The 15,899-nt window shown below is 46.0% G+C and overlaps 1 protein-coding gene across 2 annotated transcripts in view; it reads left to right on the forward strand.

Moving 5' to 3' along the window:
• Positions 1-15,899, forward strand: part of Rab3b (RAB3B, member RAS oncogene family) — a 91,301-nt gene that overhangs the window by 63,508 nt on the left and 11,894 nt on the right. For both annotated transcript variants that reach the window (XM_076564737.1, XM_006977746.4), the window contains exon 3: positions 11,627-11,745. In XM_076564737.1, coding sequence (XP_076420852.1) covers positions 11,627-11,745 — 119 coding nt within the window. The remainder of the gene's footprint in view (positions 1-11,626; positions 11,746-15,899) is intronic.

Below are 15,899 nucleotides of genomic sequence, written 5' to 3' on the forward strand. Positions count from 1 at the left end.
AGGAACTGTATTAAAGGCTCCCAGCATTAGGAAGGTTGAGAACCACTTCTCTAGAGGGGTAGAGATACTGACCCTTTTCTCACAGGGATTTATCTGAGATAATGGCAGGAAACCCAATAAACTCAAAGAGTTAAACAAACACAAGGATCTAAACATTTGGAGAAATAATCCATAAGTGGAGCATTGTGTTTGTTCTGTGTCGCCAGAGAACAGAGTTAAATCAATAGACAGAAAGTTACACACATAGATTTCAGTTCAGCAAGTGGAAAGAAGTGTTTTAATGATCAGAAGTATCCATCCATAGAATGCCTTGAGAGGTGGTGGGGTCCAACATTGGAAATACTCAGTGTAAATGTGCTAGTAAAGTTAATATTTTTTGAGTGAGGGTGTAGATTAAATAACTTTGAATTTTTTTTTAACTTTGGAATCCTACAAAGCTAAGTGGAAAGGCTGGGCGGGCACACGTGGCACTGAGTGGCATGAGCAGAAATATGGAGGACAAATGAGGGTGGCATGTGATGATGACATAGGGAATCACCAAGATATGAAGTCTGTGCTGGAGCAAATATTAGCCAAGGGCCTGTGTATACGATTTCATTTAAGCTTTGTAGGTGATTTCTAACCTTGTGCCCAGGAAGGTAGAAGTGTTGGCCACTGGAAAGCCTGGTACCCAGAACGGGGCTTTATGAAAGCACCTGGCACGTGTAAGTGTTCCCTGACATGGTCCATGTGTGTGTCTTGCACACTGACAGGGATGCTGGGGGGCCAGAGTAGTGGCTAGCTCACGCCGGTGTCTGCTCTCTGGCATAATGCTTTGCTGATGTGGAGAGCTCACAGAACGTCCATTACCTAAAAGTGACTTGATTGTTCTTGATGACATGGTCTCCTTCCTCAAGTAGCCAGTGAGTCATTCATCTTTCTTTCTGCTCCTTCCTGTCTCCTTTTTGGTTCTATTTCTGACTCCCGTCACTGGAAATGAAATCAATGTTTGTCAATGTGATTTTTTAAAAATAAAAGATGGGGGTTGAGGCATGCTTCTCCGGGCGACTTCCCATTCAGCACCGAACGGTGAGAGCCGGCTAGTTGTTCCCAACCTTGTTTTTCTTTACGTGGAATAACAATGGCACTATCAATATTAGTAGCTGCTGCTAGGAGCTTTTTTGAGCATCCTCCATGTCCTCTGTGCTCTGCCAGGCTCTAACATACATCGTTTCGAATCTTCACACAATCACTTTGTTTGTACCATTACCACCACTTTACAGAAAAGGAAATTAACTTTTGGATTTGCTTATTATTTTATTTTGTGTGTGTGAATATGCAAAACGTTCATGTATTTGTGTGCACCGTGTTTGTGTCTGGTGCCTGAGCAGGGCAGAAGAGGGCCTGTTACAGATGGCTGTGAACCAACCTGTAGGTGCTGGGAACTGAACTTGGGTCCTCTAGAAGAGAAACAAGACCTCTTAACCTGCTGAGCCATCTCTCTCTCCAGCCTAAGCAGATGAAGAAATTAAAGGTTAATTACTTATAGAAATGATTTAAAAGTTATGCGGGGGGGGGGGGGGGGTGTGGGGGGGCGGCGGCGGCGGCGGCGGCGGCGGCGGCGGCGGCGGCGGCGGCGGCGGCGGCGCACGCCTTTAATCCCAGCACTCGGGAGGCAGAGGCAGACGGATCTCTGTGAGTTCGAGGCCAGCCTGGTCTCCAAAGCGAGTTCCAGGGAAGGCACAAAGCTACACAGAGAAACCCTGTCTCGAAAAACCAAAAAAAAAAAAAAAAAAAAAAAAAAAGGAAATGATTTAAAAGTTAAATAATAATGACAAATACTCATCTACTCAGTTGCCCATTATGGGCCAGACATTTTATTAAATTACCAAAGCCCTATTCCATATGTGAGGAACAAAGTCTCCAAGAAATTAAATAATCAATCTATCTACAATCACAGGGCTGATGAATGGCGGAGCCGGGAGTCAGACCAAGGCCTGTCATCCATTGTCTTTTCCATTGATGAGACTTTGTCTGGAGTCAGCCTGATAATTCTGAATGGAGAGGGAAGTAACACAGGCCATGAGACATTCACCGGAGCTGGACAGACCCGGGGAAGTGGGTTTGGGAAGTGCAAAAATACTAGCTGGTGTTTGGTATGTACCAGGAACTATTCCCAGAACTTTCTTTCTTTTGAGACAGGGTACCATCCTGCTGGCTGTGCAGTGCTTGGGGCTTGAAGATTGAACTCAGGGCTTCCTCTATGCCAGGCAAACATTCTACCAACTAAACTGCATCTATAACCTTTTTATGTGTAATCTTCATTTTTAAAAAATCCTATGAAAGCCGGGCGTTGGTGGCGCACGCCTTTAATCCCAGCACTCGGGAGGCGGAGGCAGGCGGATCTCTGTGAGTTCGAGGCCATCCTGGGCTACCAAGTGAGCTCCAGGAAAGGCGCAAAGCTACACAGAGAAACCCTGTCTTGAAAAACCAAAAAAAAAAAAAAAATCCTATGAATTGGGTATTATCATTATTATTATTATTCCTGTTTTACAGAGGAAGAAGCTAAGGCCCCACCCAAAGTTTACTCAAGGAGAGAACTACGAAAGGGACAGGAGTTGTTGGAAGTCATCTAAGGGGCTGCCTCATGGTCATATGCTAAACTGGAGAGCAGAGATCTAACTCCAAAGACCACACTTTTGGTGGTCGGGGATATGTCTCAGATGATAGTGTTTGCCTAGCATGCAGGAAGCCCTGGGTTATACCAGGAACTGCATAAAACTGAGCATGATGGCTCATGCCTGAATCTCATCACTCAGGAAGCAGAGGCAGGAGGATCAAAAGTTCAGATACACTGCAGATTTGAGATTACTTTGGGCTACATGAGACACTGTCTCAAAACATCAAAACCCCCATGCTTTGAAAAAAGACTTATTGATTTTTCTTTTATGTACGCAAGTATTTTGCATGTATGTATGTGCACCACATGTGGGCCACAGAAGCCAGAGAGGGGGTTGGATGCCCTGGCACCAGAGTTATGGGCCATCGTAAGCTGGGAACAGAACCAGGGTCCTCTGCAATAGCAGCAAGTACCCTGAACTGCCTAGCCATTTCCCCAGCCCCAGCCCCATCCTTTGTTTGAGGACCAGAAGTTGAAACTCTGCTGTGTTTTTAGCCCTGTGCTACGCATGGGAATACAGAGATGAAGCTGACTCCATGTCCAAGCTCATCTATGACTAAATAATAGGATTTCCAATTAGATGGGCATCAACCGGATCACAAGATTTTTCCATTAAAGAGTTAGGGCACAGGACTGGGCAGACACATGAGACTAAACACTTTTATAGACATAATTCAGGGGTAGCACAGGAACCCAGAGCTGGCTGGATCCCTGGATCAGGAAGGATGGCTTTATTCTAATCCTGTAAGACAGGACTCAGGGACTGAACTTGAGACTACTGGGAGCCTGTGGCGTTGGCTCTAAGAACAGGAAGCAGAGGCAAGAGCATGGGAGAAGCAAACCAAATATTAAAACAGTGTTTACTCAGTATTCACATGCAGAGAGAGGGGAAGGGGGAAGGAGGGAGAGAGAGAGAGAGAGAGAGAGAGAGAGAGAGAGAGAGAGAGAGAGAGAGAGAGAGAGAGAGAACGAGAACACATAGGCTTTGTGTAGATATGGTACACAGCAATTATTTCTCTCACTAGTTCCCAGGTTTCCAGTGCTAGGTGTATATGCACTCATTCATTCATGAGCTTGAGGAGCGTGTGCTTGCCAGACAGCTTAGGGAGAAGTGCTGTATATGGTCAGAAGAAAAATCTGGGGAGCACCTGGAATGAAGAGGAAGATGCCCAAAGACTTCGCTGAGAAGATGCACACACTAACCTCAGGCTCTGTTTTATTAACTCAGGTTGTACAAGTCTGGGCCAGAGCTGAGTGGCTAAGAGCATGGAGAAACAGTCCTGGTGGGAACAGCCATTATCCTTTTTCTTCTTCCTCCTTCTCCTTTCCTTCCTCCTCCTCCTTTCCTTCCTCTTCTTCCTCCTCCTCCACCTCCTCTTCCTCCATCACTTCTTCTTCCTCCTCCTCCACCTCCTTTCCCTCCTCCTCTTCCTGCTCCTCCACCTCTTCTTCTTCTTCCTCCTCTACTTCCTCCTCCTCCACCTCTTCTTCCTCTTTCTCCTCCACCTCTTCTTCCTCCTCTACTTCTTCCTCCTCCTCCACCTCTTCTCCCTCCTCCTCCACCTCTTCTCCCTCTCCACGCCTCCTTCTTTTAAGACAGGACCTTGTGATGGAGTCAGGACTGGTCTTGAGCTCACTAAGTGTGTAGTCCAGGCTGGACTTGGACTCATAATCCTCCTGCTCAGCCTCCCGTATGTTGAGATTATAGGCATGCATGATCACACCTGGCTTGTTATCCTTCATTTTTCATATCTTTGCATCTGATTTGTCATCATATCTTGCAATTTTATTTTTTATTTTTTATATTTTTTAATTTTAATTTTTTATGTGTATGGATGTTTTGCCTGCATGTCTGTTTGTGTGCCAAGTGCATGTCAGGCCAGAAGAGGGCATCGATTCCCTGGAACTGGAGTTACAGGTGTTTGGGAGCTGTCATGTGAGTGCTGGGAATTGAACTTGGATCCTCTAGGAGAGCCCCAGTGCTCTTAACTGCTGACCCAACTCTCTAGCCCCTTGTAATTTTATTTTAGAATATCTTTACCAGATCTTACCTGGACTACTATAAAAATCCTCTAACCAATCTTAGTGTCACACTATTGATCCAATTAGGTTAGTCTCCTGCCTCAAAACATTGACCCTCCGATAAAGCTTCTACTCTGTAGTACAGTACACAAAGTTCCATCTAGCTTTGCCACCTACACATTCCCCACGTCCCACCAGTCTTTAAGTGCCTGGGTACTCGGGGCACGGACTCCTCCGTGGGTTGGTGAGCCGGCTCAGTGGTGAAAGCTGTTGTTATACAAGCCTGACTACCTCAGGTCCATCCCCAGAACCCACACTTGGAAGGAGACCACTGTTGGTCATTTTAACTAGGCAAAGATGTGTTACATTTGTTTATGCTGCAGAATATTACTTTAATTGTGTAAAGCTTGTGTTACTTTCGTTTCTGCTGCATCTGTTTAACGATGTAAGGATGTGCATTTAATTATGTAAAACCATGTTGCATCTGTTTCATCTGGCCTGCCTAAGGTACCTGATTGGTCTAATAAAGAGCTGGAACTAGGCAGAGAAAGGATAGGCGGGGCTAACAGAGACAATAAATAGAAGGAGAAATATAGGCTCAGAAAAAAGAAGAATGAGAAGAACAAGAGAAGGAGGAGAGAAAGAGGGAGATGCTCAGGGCAAGAAGCCAGGCAGCCACTAGCCAGACATCCAGAAGCAGTGAAAATAAGATATACTGAGGTAAGAAAGGTAATAAGCCCCGAGGCAAAAGGTAGATAAAGAGAAGCAGGTTAATTTAAGTTAAAAGAGCTAACCAGAAACATGCCTAAGTTAGGCTGAGCATTCAAAACTAGTAAGTCTCTATGATTTGGGAGCTGGTTGGTGGCTAAAAAGAAAAAGCCTGGTTCAGACAACTCAACAAAGTTATCCTGTGACCCCCACACATACCCTGTGGCATGCACATGCCCCTCCCCCTCACACACAGACGAGATAGATAGACAGACAGATAGATAAAATAAAAAACCTCTTTCTGTTGCTCGTAATTCCTTCACTTCTCTTCTGGGGAAACCTCCCTAGCAAAGTCCCTGGTCCCCTCCTTATGCATGTCTTTAGATGAGGCTCCTGGGCCTGGTGCAGACTCCACCTGTGGGAATCTCATGCTGTTTACTATACATTTTTGTTCGTCTCTTGAGTATCGGATAAGATTGTATTTTCTTCCGCTTTGAAAGCCGTGTCTGGATATTCGATGTGCTTCACCTAATCAAACGGGGAAAACAGAAGCTCTGAGAACTCACACATGATTCCTGCTCCATCTTCCCTCGGGTAGCTGCTCTGTCAGTCTTGATCCTGAACACAGGAAGATGCAAAGCAGAGCACCCCGCCAACCCATGATGGGCAGGTGCCAACGAGGGAAAAAACCAACTGTGTTCAAGCTGCTAAGATTTAGGGGTCCCTTGTTCCCGAAGAGCCCAGCCAACCCAGAGTAAACAACCTCTGCTTTCTGACATGTCCTGTAACTTCAATACTGCTTCTCCCTCCCCTGAATTCAGGTCACCTTTGCTCTGGACCACTTCTGTAGATCTGATGACATACTGTCACCTATTGCTAATTACCAGTTCGGTGATAAGTCTTAGCCTCTCTATGAAGCTCTCCCAAGGCTTCTTGAGAGCAGGGATGGTGTTTAGTCCTATGGGGCCTCGCTTTTCCTCATGGTCCATTGGCACGAATCCACAGGGACAAAGGGAGCAGAGGCAGTGTGCAGGGCTTTGTACGGCTTGTGAATTCAACTGAAAATAGCCTTCTGGGAGTCCGCTTCAGTGTCTCAGCTCAGCTTTATTTGAGAGTGAGGGGAATATATAGGATGGAGACAGCGGTTGCGGTATCATCTAATTTGCATTTGGCAGCACGGTCCTACCATACAGCAGAAGTACAATACCTAATTATCATATGGACAACAGGGCGAGGGGGGGGGCACTTGTAGGAAACTGTGTCAAAGGTCACACTTAAGATAAGTCAGCCATCCAGGCCTAGAGACACTATCCAAATAGGGTATGGAAGGAGTCTGGCTGTGAAGAGAGTCCTCCGTACTACACCGAGCTCAGAGAACTGTCTGGATGTGGTGGACTGCAACCTTAAGCAGCAGAGCCTTCCAACATGCTCCGTTTTTATATCACACAAAGTATGGTCCGTGGTTATGGGAGTGTATTGTATTATGGTCTTGACTTGGATCCCAGGTCTCACTCTTGTTAGACAATCTCTCAAACCGGTTTTGTCATCTGTGGGACTAGAGTGCCCACACATATTCCACAAGGCTTTAGACTTCTGCCTACGTGGTGCAATGGTGGCTCTGTAGAACTCCTGTGGCCCTCAGTGTTGGTTTATGTCATGGTTACAGATGGCACTCAGTAAATGGGTGGAGATAACGCGCTCTTCCGTTGATTGAGGTGTTGTGGTATATGCACTGGGTGTAGCGGTCCTGGACTCAAGGCTGACTTTTGCCGCCACTGTGTTGGCTTTGGGGAAGTCACTTACCCTCTCTGTAATTTTTTTTTTTTGAAGTCTAAATGTTATTGTTATTTTATTGCTATATTGCACTCACTGTGTGCACACATGTGTGCTTCAGTGGAAGTGTACAGGCCAGAGGAGAAGTTTTTGGTTCTTTCCTTGTATCATGTGGGTTCTTGGGATTGAACTCTGTCAGGCTCGGCAGCAGGCACCTTTACCTGCTAAGGCATCTCACCTGACCTGGAAATTCTTGTAGAAAATAAGAAGAAAGAAATTTTGTTCAACTGTAAAGAAAAATGAAATTGTGAAATCTGTAGAAAATGAATAAAACTGGAAAACATTATATTAAGAGAAGTAACCCAAAGCCAGGGAGATGAATAATGCATGTATTCTCTCATATGTGGATCCTACCTGCTAATTGTTAGGTCTGTGCATTGAAGTGGGGATGTGCTAGAAAGAGGCTCAGAAGAAGGGGAGAAAGAGGGTCTTGGGGTGAGGGAAAACACATGTGAAGTAAATAAAGGGAGTGGGGAATACAGGGCAGAGGGTGGTGTTAAATATAGAGAGGGGACAGAGAGATGGGGAAGAAGAGGAGGTGAGGATCAACCTAAACTGAGGATGGATGAGAAAGCCAGAAGGAAAACTGATAATGGGTGAGCTATAAAAAATCAAATCAAGCCTGCTCTGCGCTCATGTACAGCCACCTTTACCACCGGCCTCTTCCTCCGCCTTGCGGGGGGACGCAGGCAGCTTTCTTCCAGAGTCCTCAAACTCGATCTCTTTCTCACGTGCTGCATCAGATCAGGATCCCCGGCATCGAATCAGGATCCTGGCATTGAATCAGGATCCTGGCATTGAATCAGGATCCCCGACATTGAATCAGGATCACTGGCATTGAATCAGGATCACTGGCATTGAATCAGGATCCCAGGCATCGAATCAGGATCCCGGGCATCGAATCAGCATCCCAGGCATCGAATCAGGATCCCCGGCATCGAATCAGGATCCCAGGCATCGAATCAGGATCCCAGGCATCGAATCAGGATCCCCGGCATCGAATCAGGATCCCAGGCATGCCCAACCCTGTCAGATGCGGCCACGGACACCAGCTCCTGCATCACCACCAAGGACCTGAAGCAGAAGCTGTGAAGGAGGCAGAGAATGAAAGAGAAGCAGCTGCCAGTGGGAAAGCTAATGAGGGAAATGGGGAACAGGAGTCTGACCATGAGACAGAAGAAGAAGAGGAAGCTGAGGCTCCCACCGGCAAGCGGGTAGCTGAAGATGATCAGGATGATGATGTTAACACCAAGAAGCAGAAGACTGAGATCGACTGGACAGCAAAAAGGAAAAGCTAAACTTACGGCCACGTGACTATTCATTCACCCTCCACTTCCTGTCTCAGAATTTAAATGCGGTCACCTTGGAGTAGAGCAGCAGGCCCCGCCCACCCGCAGCGAGCAGTGCCACCCACAGATGACATGCTTTCTCCACCACCCCACCAAAACTGCATGGATTTGCAACAGGGGAGGAAAAAAGAACCCAGACTTCCAAGGCCCTGCTTTTTTTTTTTTTCCTTAAGATACTTTATAAGGAAAATTTGTTTGTCTTTTTCATTTACACTTTATATTTTTGTACATATTCTTAGCGGTCAGCCATTTTTAATGATAACGGGTAGCCAAACCAGCCTTCAGAGTGTTCTCTGTCCTAATTCTGTCTTTACTTGTGGTGTGAGTATGTTCATTATATTATAGCCTCAAAGGAGAAAAAAAAAACTTGTTAAAAAAAAACACCAACAAAACAATCTTATTCCAAGCATTCCAGTAACTGTGTATGCATTTTGTATATGCACCTAACTGTGCTATAAGTAGTTTGTTTGTATGAGATGGTCAAAGATAAAGGCCAAAGATAAAGGGTTCTTTTTTTCTTACTCTTTTTGTCTATGAAGTTGCTATCTATCTGTCTATCTATCTGTCTATCTATCTATCTATCTATCTATCTATCTATCTATCTATCTATCATTTTGGGCCTGTTTGATGTCTGTGTGAAACAATGCCCAATAATAAACTGGAACTTGATTTTGCTGAATTGTTCTAAAAAAATTAAATCAAGGAGCTGGAAAGATGGCTAAGCAGTTAAGAGCACTGGCTGCTCTGTGAGAGGACCCCGGTTTGATTTCCAGCACCCACATGGCAGCTCACAACTGTGTGTAACTCCAGTCCCAGAGGATCCAGCCTCCTCTTCTGGCCTCAGGCACCCTTTTCTGACCTCCATAGGTGCCAGGCATGCACATGGTGCATAGACCTACATACAGGCAGAACACCCGTATACATAAAATAAAATTTTAAATAGATAAGTCTATAGAAATTAAATTTTAAAAAATTAAAAAGAATTTAAATGTAAGTTTGCTACATGGTGAATAAAGCTGTTCCCAGAAACTACAAGTTTATTGGGGGAAAATCCTGTAACAGGGCCAGAGGATCCCCTCCCTATGAGCAGTTGGTCAGGAAGATCTCTGAGGTCCCCCGAAACCATACAGGGGTTTTCCACAGCCACTGTTTACTCAACAGAACTAGACCCCCTTGTTCACCTCATGCTTTGGTTCCAAGACTTAAACATCGAGCTTCCCTGAGAGCTCTCATAGTGTCAGGCTGCTAAGCAAGAATTCCCATCAACTCTTACGCAGGTGTGAGCCTGTGCGCTGCACTACCAACCAGCTAGGAGAGAAGTTGTCACTGGTGGCAAGTCGGTAATGGGGTAACCAATGGCTCTCTGGTCAGATGTGAGGCTCATCTTCTCAGGAGGGAGTCCACATTTGGTACTGCAAGCCTGGTCAAAAGCCTGCAGCCAGCAAGGTCATAGGCCCTATGTAGCTGGAGTTTTCTCCAGTCCTGTCCAGCCCCACGGACCCCACAACCGCTTATAAAATAATCCCTCGGAAGCTTATATTAATTAAACCGCTTGGCCATTTGCTCAGGCCTACCATTGACTAGCTCTTACACTTAACTCAGCCCATTTCTGTCAATCTGTATGTCGCCGCGTGTTCTGTGTTCTGTGGCTTTACCTGTTGCTTTTACATGTTGCTCCCTGGACAGCAGGCTGATGTGTCGTCCCCCACCCTCCTCCGGCTTCCACCTCCCAGCCTCTCTTCTCTGTTTGTCCTGCCTATCCTATACTTCCTGTCTGGCTACTGGCCAATCAGTGTTTTATTTATCACTCAATCATAGCAACATATATTCACAGTATACAGGACATCCCACAGCAGCCCTAGCAGAGATGCCACTGCTGATTTTGCTAAATGGACAAGATATGTAAATGGACATCATATTGCTGCCTAAATATGTATGTCTATCCCCAGAGATCAGGGCTACCTACCATCAGCTTTGGTCAGAAAAGTTTCTTTTTGCAATGAGTAGTGGTAACTGTAAAGGCCCATAACTGGCCGAAGTGCTGAGAATGAGGAACTGTTGAATGGGATTTCTGTATTGAGGAAAGAGGAGACCGAGGCAGAATGCTATCTTTGGAATATGACATTGTTGAGGCACCTTTGTTTTTAATTAACGTGTGAGTGTGTTCTCTCTCACTCATGCATTGCACATGTGTGGAGGTCAGGGGACAACTTTCATGCGTCAATCCTTTCCTTCTACCTGCGGGTGCAGGAAATTGAACTTGGGTCATCCGCTTCAGTGATGGGCATCCCTACTCACTGAGCCACCTCACCAGCCCTGCTGTACTTCTGATCCACATCAGCTGAGATGAACAGTATAAGACTTACGCAAGACTGGGTCTGTCAACATCCTGTCGAAAGAGAGAAAAGGGCCCTTGAGCGTCCCCTATGGGCAGAAAATGGTATCTAAGTGTGTGTGGTGGTGGGGGGTAGGGGTCATGAGGCCTCACCCTTCCTTGAGTGTCCATAGGGACTTGATGGTTGCGGGGGGAGGGAGAAACATTTCTTTAGAGGTATAGCCAGTGATAAAGAGCCCATACTTGCAAAAACAATTCCTCTGCCAGGACCCTATAAGTAACCCTGATGGAACTCACTGTTCATCAAAAATAAATAAGAAAGAAGAGAGACCAGTGGGAGGAGAAAGGAAGGCAGCAGAAGTTGGGGGCAGGAAAGGAAATGGGGGTGCATATAACAAAAATGCATGTAAATATGGAAAGGCCATATTGAAGCCTATTATTATGAATAGTCACCACATGCTAATTAAAGTGAGGATATAGGGTTTTTAAATACATAAGGGTTATCCACTTACATGTCTTCTGTGAATTATTCATGCCTCTTGCCCATGTCTCCTTTGGGCTGATAATTATTTTCTTAGTGTTCTTCTAGTTAAGACCACAAAGTAATAAACAGAAAGAATGCTCCTTAAATATGCCTTGGATTGTTAGTTAATGTCCTGGGGACTTTTCAGGATGCCAACAGACTTCCTAGGAGGCTGATTCTTTTCTTTTCTCACCCAGGACACAGCTGGGCAAGAGCGATACCGGACCATCACCACAGCCTACTACCGTGGGGCCATGGGCTTCATTCTGATGTATGACATCACCAATGAGGAGTCCTTCAATGCTGTCCAGGACTGGTACAAACCAAATTCATTCACTAATTCCTTCATCAAATTGTTCATGAAAACCTAGCCTGTGCTATGTGTTAAGGAGACCCAGGTAAATCAGTCTTGGCTCCTGATTTTAAGATGTTCTCACACGAGAGGGAAAAAAAAAAAAATCAAACCAGGAATGGACCATGGAACTGTCAGGTGACAGGTGTTTTTCTATTTTGCTCTTTGTTGTTGTAATGAAACACTGACTAAAAATAACTTGGGGAGGAGGGGGTTTATTTCCTTTTACAAATCCCAGGTCACAATATATCACTGAGGTAAGTCAGGGCAGAAACTGGAGACGGGAACCTGGCGGTAGGAACTGAAGCAGAGGCCATGGAGGAACACTGCTCACTGGCTTCCTCTCACCCCTGTGGCTTCCTCAGCCTGCTTTCTTAAACAACACAGCACCACCTGCCCAGTTATAACACTGCCCACAGTGGGCTGGGCCCTCCCACACTGGTCAGCCATTAATCAAGAAAATGCCCCCATAGACTTGCTCACAGGCCAGTCGGAGGGAGGCAGTTCCTCAACCGAGGTTCCCTCCCTGATGACCCTAGTTTGTGCCAAGTTGATGAAAACTAACCAAGTTCAATACGGTAATGTCAAGGAGAGGCACATGGGTGATGGGAACCCAGAAGAGGGCTCTCTCTGATCCAGCCGCTGGAATCAGGGAAGAAATCTTGGGCTTGAGGACCTGTATGCTAAGTTCTGAGAAATAAACAGTAATTAGTCTGAGGGACAAATGGATAAGAATTTCAAAAAAAAAATACAGATATGCAAAGATGAGGAAGTAGGTGAGAGGTTAAGAAAAATGTAGGTCACGGGAGGTTTTGTGTTTTGGAGTAAAAACTTTGAATTTTACCCTACAGATGATGATATTGGAGTTGGAAATGAAGTAGTTCCAAGTTTTGTTTCAGGATGACCTCTCTGCCTACAGCAGCGAATGAGCCCATATAGCATCTCTCTATCACTGGGCTGGGCTGGGCTCAAGAGTTCCTAGCCAGGTTCCAAAGGGTTCTGTTGGAAATCATCACAGCCCTCTCGAGATACAGCCTCTGAGCCACCAATACCTTTCTTATGCGGCATCCCTCACAGGGAAAAGTGAGACACGAATCAGTGGAGGACGGGAGAAGGTGGGGTGTCTGTGTGGTTACTGTTCTTTGGAAACAGAGAAGCTGAGTGAACCATGTAGCCAGCAACAGCGTTGACCGGCACTAACTTCATCTCTTTTTACACATAACTGCTCTATTAGTCTGTTTTCTGTTACTATAGCAAAATACTGGGGCGGGGGGACTTTATAAAGCAAAGATAGTTGCTTAGCTCACAGATTTGCAGGTCCAAAGTCTACAACATGGGTCTCCTGGCTGAATCATATCCTGGTCATGACAAGTGGCATCATCTTGGGAGCATAAGCAGAAAGATCATCGGGGAATTCAGGAAGCCGGTGGGGGCAGGCTGGTTCTTTTATAGTTCTCATAAGAACTCATCAGGGTCTGTCAAGAATTACACCCATCCCTTCGTGACCTAATTACTTGCCACTGGGTCTCACCTCTTTTGATTGTTTTAGTGGTTTTTGAGACAGGGTATCACTAAAGCTACTTGAATGTCTCCCTCTGTTTCCCCCTCTCTCCTTTCCTCCCACCGTCCCCTTCTCTTTAGTCTCTCCAGTCATGACAGTCTCCCCTCTCCCCTGCCCCTCTCTGTCCACCTTCCCTGTGTCTCACCACACCGCCCGTGGAGCGACCAGCCCTTTCTTTATCACCTCACGGCTCCTTCCCTGTCGCCCATGACCCCTCTCCTCGCCATCAGTCTCTGCTCATTGCCTCAGGAACACGGTGACTTTAACACCTAAACCTGGCGATGGTTTTCTAAGAATAACCTGAACTGGTTGCTAATCTGGGAGCTGAGAGAGGCTGGGGTGAGAGGAGTGGGGGAAGATGAAAGGGGGAGCAGAAGACAGCGATCAGGGGCTGGCTTCAGGTACCTGCCTTGAGTCTGAAGACCGAGTGTCCATCTCTCCCAGACACTGACCTTTGAGTTTGCCTTCCAAAGAACTTGGTCTCAGCCACCCAAGCCCCAGTGCCCAGAGTGGGGCCTGGCTCTTTGTGGACTCACAGCAAGTGCGGGCTGAGGGAATGTTGTCTCTTGAGGGAACGAATGGCCTTTCGCCAGGTGAAATCAGGGGTAGGGTTGGTTGGAGGAGCAAGACTACATCCAAGTTGGAGCTGAGTGTCAATGTCGCGTAGGGCCAGAGTCAAGCTATGCCTCTGGATTAGCCATTCACAGACCAGTCATTCAGCAGACATTCACTGCTACTCCTCTGCTCTATGTTCTGAAAGCTGGCATCCCAAAGATGATGAGGCCTGACGCTGCCCGCCCCCCATCCTCCCCCCACCCGAAAGAATTTAGCCAAAGAGAAGAGATGCCATGGTGGAGGTGCCAAAGGGATCATTTCACCTAATGGGGAATTAGATTGAGAATTAGGCCCATCCCCCCACCCCAAAATGCCTATAGTATAGGGTTCTATTTTATTCTTCTAAAATTTTTCTAATTATAGAAGTTGTGCCTGTCCACTTTAAAAAATGCAAAGAAGAAACATTTGAAAAGTCTTTTTTAAAGGTCTCATGATAGAATTGGACAGTGGTAGCTCACACCTCAAATGCCAACACTTGAGAGATTAAGGCAGCAGGATCTCCATGAGTTGGGGGCCAGACCGGGCTACACAGTGAGACCCTGCCTCAGCAAACAAACATCTCATCATTGAGCTGGGAGTAGCGGCTCATATCTGAAATGCTAGCACTGGGAAGGCTGAAACAGGAGGATCACTGAGTTTGAGGCCAGCCTGTGTGTGCTACATACTGAGTTCCGATCTAGCCTGGACTACGGTGAGACTCTACCAAGGTCAGAGTCTCAAAATTCAAGTCTTATAGCCAGCTTAAATGAATGGAACTACTTAGCATCTCCTAAGGACATGTACATCCGAGGCGGGATTACATGCAACTGGTAGGTGAATGTGTGTGTATGTATGTTCCTGTGTGTGTGTGTGTGTGTGTGTGTGTGTGTGTGTGTGTGTGTGTGTGTGCTGAGGGCAGGAGGAGGGAGTGGCTATAATCTCAGGTCAGAGTCTGATGACCTTCCCATGACTCCTCCAAGGGCAAAGCTCCTTCAACAGTGAGTTGCAACCCCATATGGGTTCACATAACTGAACATAGGGATCTTGAAAAAAACTAAACAGCAAAAGGTGGCTGAACACACCATGTCCAAAATTTAATTCAAAACCAAATATATCATGAGTTGAAGACATTTCTAACAGGGCAGCACACAATTTCAGTACGGCCTCCATCTGAACATGGAGCACACACCGTGCTCTGTGCATGAGGTGGTAGCAAAATCCTTCAATCCCGGCGCTTGGAAATCAGAGGCAGGGGGAGCTCCACAAGTCTGAGGCTAGGATAGTCTACATAGAGCATTTGTGCCAGGCCAGCTAGGTCTATATAGGGAAACACTATCTCATTTTTAAAATAGTTCTTAAAAAAAAAAAACAGATTTATGTGCTTTATTTGAGGTGCTTGAGTGTTTTGCCTGTATGTATGTTTACCACATGCATACAGAACCTGTGGAGGTCAGAAGAGGGCATCAGATTCCCCCTGGAACTAGAGTTATAGACAGTTGTAAGCCACCCTATGGGCCCTGAGAACCAATCCGGGGTCCTCTCCAAGAAAACCAGTGCTCTTAACTACTAAGTTATCTCTCTAGCCTCTGCTTCAAATTTTATTTATTTATTTAAATATTTATTTATTTTGGGGGGGTTGATTTTTTTGAGACAAGGTCTCTGTTTAGTTGGGGTTTCTATTGCTATAAAGAGACACCGTGACCACGGCAACTCATAAAGGAAAACATTTCATTGAGGCTAGCTTATGGTTTTAGAGGTTTAGTCATAGTGGGAAACATGGTGGCATACAGGCAGACATGGTGCTGGAGAAGGAACTGAGAGTTCTATATCTCCATCTGCAGGTAGCAGAAGGAGCCTTGTGTCCCACTGAGCATATCTTGAGCAAAGAAGACCTCAAAGCCCACCCCCACAGTGACACACTTCCTCCAACAAGGCCACACTTCATAATAGCACCACTCCCTAT

Source organism: Peromyscus maniculatus, chromosome 2, assembly GCF_049852395.1.
Source record: "Peromyscus maniculatus bairdii isolate BWxNUB_F1_BW_parent chromosome 2, HU_Pman_BW_mat_3.1, whole genome shotgun sequence".
In the NCBI taxonomy this organism is placed as follows: domain Eukaryota; kingdom Metazoa; phylum Chordata; class Mammalia; order Rodentia; family Cricetidae; genus Peromyscus; species Peromyscus maniculatus.